Source organism: Limanda limanda, chromosome 12, assembly GCF_963576545.1.
Source record: "Limanda limanda chromosome 12, fLimLim1.1, whole genome shotgun sequence".
NCBI lineage: Eukaryota > Metazoa > Chordata > Actinopteri > Pleuronectiformes > Pleuronectidae > Limanda > Limanda limanda.
In genome coordinates, this window is record NC_083647.1 from 17,418,351 (window position 1) to 17,431,604 (window position 13,254).

Genomic DNA, 13,254 nt, shown 5'->3' on the forward strand with positions numbered 1-13,254 from the left:
CTATTTCCAAAAGCCAAGATGTCAACCTGAGAGCATGTTTCTCGTTTTCATCTTATCGTATCATCTTATCTTATCTCTTATTTTACAATAAAATCTACCACTGTTTTAAGCTGCACATGTCTGACATGAAACTTTCTGTTCAAGTAATTTGGACTTGGTTGTAAATTGTGAAATATTCTTTAATGTTGCAAAATGTCACCAAATTCTTTTTAAATGTTTGCTAATTAAAGTCAGATCGAAAATGTAATGTATGGATATGTTTGTGTGATCATGGAACTGCTTGTGAACTCAAGACAAATGTTTTCCACTGACTTTTGTTATTCTCAAATATCAACATCAGCCTCAAAAATAATTTCCAGAGTTGCATATTATTTTATTTTCCTCTAAGGATTTGCTCTCACAAGAATATGATTGTAAATCCATTGCTGTACAGTGGGGAAAGCAGTAAAACCAGTCTGTTATAGTGGTCTACTGTAGCAGCATGTTTCAGTTTAGATTCCTCAGCATCACATGGATGTCCTCCTTGAGCCGGGTCGCCCTCAGCTCTCAGCCCTCCTGCGGGAGCCCAGTGGTGTACAGGTAGGAGACAGTTCCGGCCTGGATCTGAAAGGTTTGTCCCTGGATGTGGTGGCTGGAGATCTGCTCGCTGGTCTGGCTGATGGAGATGGGCTGGCTGCTCTGGCTGCTGATGTGAATGGCCTGACTGTGCTGCTCTCTGCCCAGCTGCTGGAGCGGCTGCTGCATCACCTGCAGCTGTGGGACGGGGCGCTGAGCGATCTGAAGGGGCTGCGGGGGTCCGTGGTGGGACTGCAACTGCTCCATCGCCTCTTTACTCAGAGTGATGACATGCATCTGCTCCGACGGGTGTGTCATCTGTCCCTCCAGCATGCTGACGGTCTGGATCTGAGGGCCGTGGTCCACCATGGCGCCCTGAGCGACCAGGGCCACGTTCTGCATGTGTCCCGATGGCTGGGTGAGGAGGGTGAGTCTGGAGTCGGACGATTCCGCCGTCTCCCCTTCTGTGGTGATGATGCTGATCTCCTGCTCCTGACCCGGCACAAAGTTAATGTTATTCATATCTCCGGTCACCACCAGCTGGATCTCCTGCTCGGAGCCGGGGGGGAGCTGGTACTGCTGAAGCTGCAGGATGTTGCGAACCTCCTCCTGAGGTGCTGCTGATGCTTCTGCTGCCGTGTCGGACGAGGACTCGGTGGACGCCGCTCGCTCCTTCCTGTGGGTCTTGGTGTGAGTTTTCAGATTGTCCAGACGGGTAAAGGACAGGTTGCAGGAGGAGCAGGTGAAAGGTTTCTTTCCGGAGTGAGAGGTGACGTGTCGTCTTCTCGCACTGGGGTCGGAGAAGGACTTGTTGCAGATGGTGCAATCGTATGGTTTCTCACCTCTGGAAAAAAAGAAACACAATCACTGGTTTTAACTGAAGATAAACCTCTATTTATATATTTATAGGTTCGTTTCTTCTCTCCACACAAACCCACGGCTTCTCTTTGAAAAACTCAAACTATCTCACGGCTACTGTTAAAATAAACTGCATAGAGAACCTTTGACTGAAGACTATGAGGATATCCTAATGTAAAATGGTCAAATTGAATAATGAATAGAAATATTTATTATTCTTATTGTATTTTTTAAATACAGTACATATGATGAAATTAACACCACTCGGTTTTTGGTCTCCAGCTACCAAAGAAAAACATCTGTCTTCATCTTTAGTTGCTAAATTGTATATATAGATTATAGCTTCTCTAAATATTATGTAGAAATGAATTAAAGTCGTTACACCAAAGTCAAATTCCCATAACTCATTTCTCACCTGTGAATGCGGATGTGGGTCTGCAGTGTGCTCTTGGTTGTAAAACACTTCCCACAAATCTCACATGTGAAAGGCTTCTCCCCTGTGAAAACATTATTCACGTGAACTCTGCTGTAAGTTTGAAATGTCTCAGTATTTATCCACAGATCTGTCGAAGAAGCTCAGTCTGATTTTACCTGTGTGAGTTCTCAGGTGTTTTTTCAGCTGAGCCGTGTCCAAAAACTTGTGATGACACTGAGCACATTCCGGCAACGATTTACCTTTAATTAAAAAAAAAAGATATATATATTTTCAGCCTTTAAAGTGACATTAGAATTCACCTGCTGAATGGATTTGATTCTCACCTGTATGAACTCTGTAATGACTTTTCAGTTGCCTCTTCTGAGTGAAAGTCTTTCCACATTTATCACAGTTGAAGGACTTCTCCTCTGTTGATACGGGTGAAATGACAACAATATACAGTTCAGCAAGAGAAACACTAACAGATTAAGCCCCAGAATATAACACAGAGCACTAGCTTCCTCTGATCTCACCTTTGTGGAGGTTCATGTGCTCTCGCAGCGTGTGCTTGGTGCACAGAGTCTTGGAGCAGATGGAACAAACGAACGGCTTCTCTCCGGTGTGGATGCGCTGGTGGACGAGCAGCGTGTGCTTCTGGGTGAAACTATTCCCACAGACCTGGCACCGGAAAGGCTTCTCTCCTGGGGGACATACAGGGAAGTTACAGTGGTGAACATACAGGTGGACGGTGCAGTATCACCAGCAGAGTCATACACACATCATTTGATCAGTCAACTCACCACTCTTTCCTAAAAGGAGTAAACACCCGAAACAAACCAGTGTTCCAGTGATGTCTGTCTGTCTATCTATCTATCTATCTATCTATCTATCTATCTATCTATCTATCTATCTATCTATCTATCTATCTATCTATCTATCTATCTATCTATCTATCTACCTACCTATCTATTCATTCCTCTATCAATCTATCGATCCATCTATCCATTCATCCATCTATCTATCTATCCAACTAGCCGCATGTGCTCCAAGGAAAATCCTGTTTATCTTGTATACATTATAAATATTCGTATTGTTCCCCACGTTTAAAAATTGCATGTTTACTTATTTATTATTTTATTATTAACAGTGCTGCTCCCTAGTTTCACTATTCCTCTTTCTGCAACTTCCAACCTTGTGGGACAAATAGAGGATTATCTTACTTTACTATCTTATGTGTTGAGGGAATTGAGGAATAAAGGACTAAACTATAACAATAAGACATCATTTGTGATAAAAATGAAGTCAGAAAGGAGGATTGTGTCTCTTGGATTAAAACCAACAAGCTACTCTTATCCTTTCCGTGTTTACCTGTGTGAGTTCTTTGATGAATTTTTAAGAAGAGGTGGTTTTTAAACACTTTGTCACAGTCCTCACATCGAGCCTCCGTGTTTGGATATTTTCTTTTCCTCCCTCTTTTCTTAGGCTCTTTGTTCACCGCTGTCTCCTGGTCCACTTTGTAACTCTTGTACTTGATTGGAGGCCTGATTTTGCGTTTGCTCTGTCGGCTCTGGGGCCCCGGTGGGTTATAATCTGAATCGCCTTCAGCTATCAAGTCCACATCTCCAGTACGACGCTCCTCTGAGTCCTCCAGCTTCTTCACTGACACGTCCTCATTTTTCTTTGGTCGTCCTCTTTTGCGTTTGGACAGATCGGGCACCTTGGCTGTGTCACCTCTGACCCCTGCTGCAGAGCGTGTGAGTTCAGCGAGCGCTCTGACAAGGTCGCCGACCTCCATGAGATGAGCCGTGGCCAGGAGCTGCTCGGCGGAACTCTCCTCCAGGGACACGCGTGCACTGTAGATGAACTCCAGCACCGCAGAGACCATCTCAGCTTCCATCCCGCCCAGTGTAAAGGTCGACCGGCTGATGGGATCCCCCGATGTGAACATGAGGGAGAAGTACTCGCTGCTCGCTGCCAGCAGAGCTTTGTGCGCCCTGAAGTGCACGTCCTCCACAACTAACGTGACATCGCACAGAAGGTCCCTTTTCCGGAGGTTGTCGAATTTGCTCAGGATGCTCTGCTCATGTGAATCTGAATGAACGGCAGTGAGGGTGGAAGATGAAGCTGTTGTTCTCTGAGGCATCTTCGAAGATGATCCCTTCGGCTCCTGAAGAAAAAACAGAGCAACAGCGCAAACGACTGAGTGAAGGGGACATTTGTGTGGATTTAAATTAGCTGACTTAATTTTATTAACATTGAATTAACTACTTGTACAAGTATCTCTGGCAGGGGCCTCTTAACTGTTCCTGACTCTCAGCTAAAGACCAAGGGAGACAGATCTTTTGAAATAAGAGCTCTGAGGAAATACAGCAATAGCTTAAATCATAGCATCTTTATGTATTTCATTCCTTAATTTTACCAAATTCTAGTTTTATTATTGCAATGAGTGTTTTTGCTTGAATTTCATTGTGTATATTCCTGTATTTGGTTTTGCGGTGCCTGTCTATACTACATATTATGGTAGGAGTATTCATCAAAATAAAAGATAAAGCCTATATTTTCTCTGAAATACAGTTTGAAGTCAAGGACTATTTTCCCCATCCAATATTATATTATTTTGTTGAATGATATGCTTGTTTTGTTCATTCATTAATACACGATTTTTTAATTGAAACTTCTATTTGAAACTTTAATTTTTTCTAAATAAATGAAGGAGATTGTATGAAAATATATTCAGTCCTTTCTAAATGATTTAGCACACACGTATATTATAATGGATCAAGGACTTAAGACTCAAACTCAAAACAGCAAGACAGGAGAAATAAAACTGTATTAACTTTCTTGCTATTTGCTTGAATCATCAATAAAACAAATCCTTATTATTACCTTATTAGTTGTAAATGTGCAACAATGAATGTGGTGTTTACACGTTAGAAAACCTATATTGATGCCAGAAATAAAAGTATTTAATTTAGATTTTCGCTGTAAAAATATAAATGTGTTAAAATGTTTTTAATATGAAATCCGTTGTACACACTCTTACCGTAATACCGCGAATAGACAGTAATAGAAAACAAAGTGGTTTAATCTTGACTGTGCTCAGATGTGGAGACGGTTTTAACATCTGCAAATCACCAAATGTGGATCGATTCAGTACGTGATCGTTTCAGTTTTAGTTAATGAAACTATACAAATAATTCGGTGTCTTTTTAATCAAGCATTTCGCAGCATTTTCCACGTTTATAGGAAGTTTACCTGACAATGTTTTCAGTTCTTGAGCGCTGATGTGATCAAGTTAGCAAACAAGCTAACTCACACCGTCTCTGTCAATGCAGACGCTGCTAGCCAAACACAGCTAGCTAGCAGAAGTATAAACACGCTGCACTGGATCAAATCGTGTGTGTTTTAGGGATTTAACTCTCAGCACCAGGACCTAAACGGATAAAACCTCAGAGTAATTTTAAACAGTGAGCTTTCAGGACCTTACCTTCGTCTTGGTCGGAGCGGAAGTAGTGAGTGATGCACTATCGCGAGATGTGACGAGATTCGCGTGTGGCTGATCTACACAGGATGTGGATCTGAGAAGCTGCTGCTCTGAACCCAACAGGCCTTTTATAAATCTACTTTTCCATTTGCGACACCAACAGACATTTAATATCTGTTTAATCCTCCGGATATTAAATTTATACTGGGTAAGATAATCGTCTCTCACCTTTAGTCTCATCTTCCAATCGAACAACATTGCTGTTGCAGTTATTAGTTCATTAATCTCTCAATCAATAGAAAAAATAACACTTAAATACATAAATATTGATCATCTTCTTATTTGATAAATGTAGAACAAATGTTGCTTTTGCAGAAAGTATCACTGCAAAGTGAGCATGTTTGAGCTATAAAGGAAATATGTTTTTTTCCTGATTTCCGAACGGTTCAAAAATTCAATCAACTGATCGGTTTGTGTGAAAAATGAAAACACCCTATTCAATAATTAATAATAAAAATGCTCTTCAGTAGCACGAATTATACTTTACATACACAAGTACATTTTTCTTGTAATGTTTTGCTCAGGTAAGATTATTGAATGTATGACCAAATGCAATATACATTTTTCACTGTTTAAACTTTTACTTTCTCAAACCATTCTACCAGTTCAACTGGTTTGGCTGCCTGTGACCTAGTTGTACAGTGTCTGTTGTGTAACACATTATTACAGAAACACACCCCCTGCCCAGACATGAACCTTTATGGGTTTGGATCTTTGACCCTCTGCAGCCGCTTCCAACATTCATAAACACTTCAAGTTGTGGATTAGTTATCTTATATCAAAGGTTTTCTTGCAGGCAGCGTCTGACACGATTTGTCCTCCTCCGGTTTCCCTCCAGGTCTGAGACGCAGGCCCGTCCATCATGACGAGCGTGAGGGTCGTGGTGGTGGGAGCAGGCGTGATCGGGTTCTCCACCGCCGTCTGCATCGCCGAGGCGCTTCCTTCCTGCTCGGTCACTCTGCTGTCGGAGAAGTTCAGCCCGGACACCACCAGTGATGGAGCTGCAGGGATCATGTTTGCCGGAGAGTTCCCAGGTATTCAACCATATCTCTCCCACGTTTCAAAATGTTGTCAGTGCAGGTTCACCAGAGTGGTGACCTTTTTAGAGATTCAAAATCCTCCCATAGAGTAAATATGCAGCACACATTGGTTTTACACATTGGTTTCTCTATTAGATATTCCCTTGGAAAGACAAAGGCTCTGGTTCAAGGACAGCTTTGATCACCTGTTGGCCATCGCTCAATCCCAACACGCCCCAGAGGCCGGAGTCATGCTGAGCTCTGGGTAACAATCGATGCCATAAAAGAAGCGACTGATAAACCAGATTAAAATCGTTCTCTTGGCGCCCGGTAATTTATTCTTTTCCATTTCCTTCCAGCTGGCAAATTTTCAAAGAGGTTCCGGCGGATAAACTTCCCTTTTGGTCAGAGTTTGTGATCGGCTTCCGACAAATGACTGACCGCGAACTGAGACGGTTCCCAGATCATACGTTCGGGCAAGCGTTCACCACCATCAAATGTGAATGTGAAAGCTACCTGCCGTGGCTGGAGAACAGGTTTGTCCCGTCACCATCATAGTTTACGTCCATTCACATAACTATATGTGATACTGGAATGCAATTTTCTTCTTTAAATAGTAAATCCCTAATAAACGCCTTTGCTGATTGCAGTTAAAGATTCTGTTTTGAATCTACTAAGTTAAATGAATTCCTTATAATGTGATGCAGGTGTATAACTTTTGTTGTACATGTTTTCTACAGGTTCAAAAGAGCTGGAGGTCAAGTGCACCAGAGGAAAGTCGACAATCTCCAGGAGTTAAGCAACAGCTACGACATCATTGTCAACTGCTCTGGTTTGGGCTCCAAGCTGCTGGTGGGTGACAGCCAGGTCTACCCCGTCAGAGGCCAGGTCCTCAAGGTGGAGGCGCCCTGGCTGCAGCACTTCATCCGAGACGGAGATGGAAAGACTTACATCTACCCCGGCATACACGGCGCCACTATCGGCGGCACGAGGCAGGAGGGGGACTGGCGACTCGAGGTGGACGAGGGAGACACCAAGAGCATCCTGGAGCGCTGCAGCCGGCTGGAGCCGTCCATCAGCAAAGCCAAAGTTCTCAGTGAGTGGGTGGGTCTGCGCCCGAGCAGGAGGAACCTGAGGCTGGAGAGGGAGGTGGTGCAGCTGCAGGGCCGCCAGGTACCAGTGGTCCATAACTATGGCCACGGGGGCTGGGGGGTCACTCTGGCCTGGGGCACGGCCCTGGATGCAATGAGCCTGGTCCGACAGTGCCTCAGAGAAAAGCCTGCTCAAGCTAAACTGTGAACGGAACCTGGTCTTTACACAGACAACACTTTAAAGAACAAGACACAACTGCTGGAAGATTTAAATCACTGATACACAACATATCAACTGATCAGAGCTTATTAAATGCTTAAAGTTATACATCTACTGTAGCTTTTACATGGTTTAGTGTAACAAGACAAAAAAATAACACTTTACTGCCATCTGGGGTTAATGATTCTTCGGATTCGTTATAAGGTGATGTAATAATTTTGATAAGAGATTTACTTCATTCAAATAAAAAACTTTATTGATGTAGCAGTGTGATCAGCATTATATAAAGCTCATATATAAAAACCTTTATCTATAAATTAATCACTGAAATGGAAAATACTGTACATGATGTGAAATTAAAAACAAATGTTTGAGTGCAATTGTTAAACTACTAAGCTTTAAACCGTTTGTATATTGTACCTGTTTGCCACAACACCGCTAATTGTTCATTGTGCCAAGAACATAAAACATTTTATTTTCAGAATTCCTGTCATTACTTGAAATTACAATTCAGAATCAACACGTTTCTCCTAATAACGGTTTGTCTGGAAACTTCTGTTCTTCTTTATGCTACTCATCTGTCAAGTTTTCACCGCAGAAGTTTTGACAGTAGAAAAACATGTGACACTGGAAACATTAACAACACCACCCAGTAGAGGGCACACTTCTACCAACGTCCTTAACTTGACTCAAGCTGCATCACATCTCACACACTCTTTCTGCATCCTTCCATTAAGTTTCATGGAAATCTGTTGTGATGTTTTTGTGTAATCTTGCTTAAAAACCAACAGACGTACAATCCTTGGCGGAGGCACTAACCGGAGTCTATTCAAGCGTCCCAGTGAGACGTGACAGCCTCAACCAGGACCCTGACAGTGAAGCAGCTAAATGGAATCCATTCATTTTCCTACAGTGACATGTCGATGCGTCTTCTGTGAAAGTTACGACAAATAAACGGAGAAAACGTTTAACTTCAGTAAAATCGAAATAAGGAATGATTGCAATAAATATTTACTTATTTAAACATTTTCTGGTTTACAAAAGGCAGTTTCCCTGTAAAGATTTAGCTGAATGGGGAACATCTGGGTCTGTGGTGTAAATAAATCGGCGATGTTGGTCATTCATTTGCATTTTCCCTTAAGATCTTTTATGGCAGGCAACAGCGTTTTCTCCCCCAAATAATATGTGGTTACATTTTCAGAAAGCAAGTTATTTGAAAACAAACACACAAACAAATCGGAATTTCAAACATCTGGAAAACAACAACAAAAAAACGGTGCTTAACCAACAGCAACAATTTACATTTATAAAATCGACACCTTACTGTGCTGTTGATGCCAAGTGCTTTTCAGGAGGCGGCTCTACACTCTGGAGTCTCTCTTCCTTCAATGAACCCAGATTTACTGACGGCTTCTTGTTTCTTTGCATCTTCAGCCGACGGCCCTCAGAAGTGGCTGAAAGCGAATGGCCCTTGTTGTCCTCTGAGGAGATGCGGTTTGTGTAGTTGTAGATGCAGGAAGGTTCTGTCAGGGAAGGCACGGAGGGCATATTCACAGGATGACTGGACCTGTCTTCTGTCTCTGTGGGCGGCAGCTTGAGGCGTGTGCTCTGTGTGGTTCCTCCTTGTTGAGGGTTTGGAAACACGGCGCCCGCAGCCTTGTTTGTGGCGGTTGAAGACTGGGAGGATGGAAACAAGGGCATGAAATGCTTTTGAGGATTTGCAGTTTGCTTCGTGCTCTCCTCACTCTTGGAACTGGGACTCAGATTCCAGTCTTTAGGGTCAGTGAGTTTATTCCTCGGCTCTTTGTGGAGGCCTGACAGGGAGGAGCAGCGAACCAGCGGCTCCATCGCTGGGCTTCTCCTCAGCTCCATGCAACTCTGGCTCCTAGCAATGGTTCTGCTGGGAAGATGAGCTTTTGCTGAGCTCAGGGGACATAAACTGTTCTTGGGGGGTCTTAGTGATGGTAAGACACAAGGCTGCCAGCCTGGGTCACTGTGGAGTAAAGTCTTACTTGGGCTGTTGGAGGTCAGGGTCAAAGGGAGGGCAGGGTACTCAGGGGATGAGAGGAGGCTTGACGGGAAACCAGAGGAGGACCTGCTCATGGACGAAGAAGTCTTTTTGTCCCTTCCTGAAACGAACAAGTGCAGTGTGCGCAGATCATGCAGTCAGCTGTGATGAATATTCAATTCCAATACATCAATAACAGTGTTGGAAAAGAGAGGCGGATGCGAGAAGAGAAGCCCGACACAGTAAACTAAAAATGAGTGATTGATGGCAGAAAAGAAGCAAGCAGTCAGGTCTGGTGAAGCATGGAGCAATTTATTCCTCACGCTCAACCAAGACAGAAACACACGTCAGAAAATGCTGAGACTTTAGACCCTAAACCCGCCTCCTTTCATTCTGAAGTGTTAGAGTTTACCTTTTCACTGTGTTTAGTCATAAGTCGGCCTTTTGGTGCATTTACAATTATACAAAATGCCATATTTCAACAAGTACAATTATACGATTTAGTAAATATCTTAATTGCTCTGCAATGTGCAGTTTCCAGGCACATATTAAAATATTGTGCAACGTTATATTTTACAGGACTAAAAAAATATACACAAAAACCACAAACTCTTTAGAGAAATACACTTTTACACGCGTGGCTGATCGGTTATTGTTCACAAAACCACATGAACCTTTAGACATTCACAGAAGCCCTCGTTTACAGTTAGCACAACTCTTTGCATCTTTACAATTTTTTAGACGTAAGCAAACAACTGCAATGTATGATATAGTTATGAATAAAACAAGCATTCACAGTAAATATGTAATGCAATTACCGAGAAGAGTTATTTCTATCTAGTTAAGCCTAGAGGTCTGTTTAAACACTCGTATCACACATCGGTTTCAACAGTCACCCTTTCAGCAAACGCACACACCCACCACACAACTCACAGGTGCAGATCTATTTGTGAGACTGAGTGTGAACCACGTCTGTGAAGGTCCCTGCGGTTTCAAAATAATTCGAGTGAACTTTCAAGTCCCGTAGCAACAGAGCACCTTGTGTTATCTCCTCTCTCTGCGTTGAGTGTTATAAAATCTGAAAATGTAATGCTTGTAAAGAAAGGCAAGTAAAAAGTTCTCAAAAGCACTGAACAGACAAAAAAAACAGATTGACTCGATGATGCAGAAACTGAAGAGAGAGAATGACTCCAAGAAGAAGATGCTTGGCAGAAAAAAAGAAAGAGAGAGAGTGCCAGAAGCAAATGTGACGACAGCAGAGTCTTTTCCAGAGGAGCATGAAAACTGAAGTTGGTGACTTGCTCGAGCGCCGAGAAGGACTGATCACCGTGCGAGTCTTTCTAGTGAAGGATGAGGCAGAGGAGGAGGAGGAGGACAGTGTTCACAGGCGACTTAGACTGTCATTACCATTCTCCAGGTTCTCGTTGCTCTCGTAGCAGCCCGAGTCTCGCGGGGAATCTCCCAGGAGGCCGCGCCTGTCCAGGAGCAGCTTCTCCTGCGAGCCTCCGGACTGACTGCCCCGCTCGGGGTCACTGCTACCTGCAAGGCACAACACCACCAGCAGGGGGCAGATGGTCAATTCTTATGATCTCAAAAAGAGCCCTCAGTACATGTGTGTAAGGACTGGAAATAAAAGCTATCAGTATTATAACAAAAAGAGGATCACATATAATTAGATATCCACATATATTCCACAGCAACAGGAGGTGACACTTCATAAATCATTTTGTTTAAAGGAGAAACTTTAAGATTGTACGTCCTAATAAATGCTGCAATATTTCAGTCCTATGTAAATATGACTAAATAAGACGGAGTGACTCGGCTTGTTTCATTGTTGGTCACCTGACTCACCATCGTACTCCTGCAGCAGCTCCACAGCGGTGAGAAGCACGGCTCTGTGCTGGGGATCTCGAATGTTCAGCTCATCCAGGTCTTCCTCCTCCAGCAGCTTGAACGTGTCCAGATCCTCATAGCCGTTAAACAGGAAGGTGGGGAGATGCTCCTGTGGAAGGAAGAGACACAGACAGATCAATACACACGTTGTTAGAAAGTCATCAATCAAATTTATAGTTATATTATTGAAATGATAAATGTTGTTGAATTTTTACTTGAGGAGTACTTATTTAAAGTCTTAGGCAAATGCATGTGTACACTTTCTTGGCAAGTTAGATGAGGAAATGAAAATTGAGCTAGCACACACTTTTAGCTTAACTAACATGTGAGTAGAATTAAGCCTATTTTTACAACAAACACATATAAAGCTCATAAACATGTTTATCCATATATTCCTCATCCTTGTGACACAGCTACTTTTCAGTTTCTAGTCTTTATGCTAAGATAAGCTCACTGCCTCCAGGTTGAAGCTTTATATGTGCACAGTAGTTAAATTTCTTTTTTAAAATATCATTCTTTGTGTTGTCTTGAGACAGGATTTGATTACTTTGAGGTTGATGCGATCGAGCAGCTCCTCCACAGAGGTGGGTTTGGGTTGCCGGGCCCGCCTCCTCCTGCGCGTTTTTTTGGGCTTCGCCTCCTCTTCGTTCAGCACATCCACGTAAATGAACTTGAAGGTGCCGACCTTGCTGTTGAGCATCCCCATCCACGTGCCCATCGGCGGCTTACTGATGATGTCAATGACGTCGCCGCACTGAAAGGAAAACCACAAATGAGGTGTGAGTTTATTTAGAAGACATCAGCTCATAACTGGGGATTTTTTATTTGGTGGCACCTTCAGTTTGAGGGAGTCGGTGTCGTAGGGACTGGGGGTGAAGTCAGTATGAACCAGGGCTCGTCCACAGAAGGGTCCGCGGTACGGCAGCTCGTCCTCCTCCCCGTCCTCGGACTTCACACTCTCTCTGTTGCTGTTGGAGGAGTCAGTGGTGCCCACCGTCTGACCACCTGCACAAAACCACACGGCTCTGTTGGTACTCGAGAATACTTTGAGAGGTGACAGATGTTTTACAAAAAAAGGTTTGGACGATCCAAGAGGGGATTTATGGTCCGTTAAACATTTGTCTGATAAACACCAGACGTCTGAGTAGCCAAGGCCGAGTTAAAACTAACACTACACACACATACAAAACACACACACACACTGTAAACACACTGACTTACTCATTGAACTCTGCCCACTGAGGGAGCTCCTCAGACTCTCTACAGACCCTCCTGGTTTCAATTTGGGTTTCTCCAAAGAGTTTGAGTCTATCTGAGGTGAGTGAGGGCAGCTGGATATGCGATCTGGACTCGACTGAAATACAGAGAAGACAACAACAACAACAAAATTACCCATTACCTTCAAAATATTGTGTCAAAACCACAGTATTTTAATGTAATATCAGGACAGTTCTCACCTGTTCAGACAGAGAACTGTTGTATCTCTTGGATATGTGTTTTCTCATCGTTTCCCTCACAGACTTGACCTTTTTTCCCAAAGAAATACGTGATGTAGGTGGAGACTTTACTGAGTCTCTCACTCCACCGTCTCCATGTTTGTTCTGAATTACATACAAAGAAGCAGTATATAAACAAACACATTCATCTTGAT

General features: G+C 43.1%; 3 protein-coding genes across 5 annotated transcripts in view; 1 reads left to right on the forward strand and 2 right to left on the reverse strand.

Annotated features, from left to right (window-relative positions):
* Positions 1–349: 349 nt before the first annotated feature.
* Positions 350–5,337, reverse strand: zbtb24 (zinc finger and BTB domain containing 24). The gene is made up of 7 exons (XM_061082379.1): positions 5,316–5,337; positions 3,197–3,995; positions 2,362–2,529; positions 2,173–2,256; positions 2,005–2,088; positions 1,829–1,910; positions 350–1,399 (listed from the first exon to the last, which is right to left on the reverse strand). The coding sequence occupies exons 2-7, from the start codon at positions 3,969–3,971 to the stop codon at positions 547–549; spliced, it is 2,046 nt and encodes a 681-aa protein (XP_060938362.1). The 5' UTR covers positions 3,972–3,995; positions 5,316–5,337; the 3' UTR covers positions 350–546.
* An 897-nt stretch (positions 5,338–6,234) lies between these two features.
* On the forward strand, positions 6,235–7,871 carry ddo (D-aspartate oxidase). 3 transcript variants are annotated; one of them, XM_061082383.1, is made up of 4 exons: positions 6,235–6,406; positions 6,548–6,656; positions 6,751–6,936; positions 7,141–7,871. In XM_061082383.1, exons 1-4 carry the CDS (start codon positions 6,235–6,237, stop codon positions 7,688–7,690), a joined length of 1,017 nt encoding a protein of 338 aa, XP_060938366.1. In that variant the 3' UTR covers positions 7,691–7,871. The 3 variants fall into 3 exon arrangements, with proteins under 3 accessions (XP_060938366.1, XP_060938365.1, XP_060938367.1); XM_061082382.1 differs by having other exon boundaries at positions 6,751–6,927; positions 7,132–7,871; XM_061082384.1 differs by lacking the exon at positions 6,751–6,936 and having other exon boundaries at positions 7,132–7,871.
* Positions 7,872–7,967: 96 nt separating this feature from the next.
* sash1b (SAM and SH3 domain containing 1b) overlaps positions 7,968–13,254 on the reverse strand; it is a 45,382-nt gene continuing 40,095 nt past the window's right edge. Inside the window, exons 12-18 of the mRNA XM_061082378.1 lie at positions 13,061–13,204; positions 12,825–12,957; positions 12,439–12,608; positions 12,151–12,357; positions 11,562–11,712; positions 11,118–11,249; positions 7,968–9,831 (exon numbers count right to left, since the gene is read on the reverse strand). Coding sequence (XP_060938361.1) covers positions 9,023–9,831; positions 11,118–11,249; positions 11,562–11,712; positions 12,151–12,357; positions 12,439–12,608; positions 12,825–12,957; positions 13,061–13,204 — 1,746 coding nt within the window. The 3' untranslated portion in view covers positions 7,968–9,022. The remainder of the gene's footprint in view (positions 9,832–11,117; positions 11,250–11,561; positions 11,713–12,150; positions 12,358–12,438; positions 12,609–12,824; positions 12,958–13,060; positions 13,205–13,254) is intronic.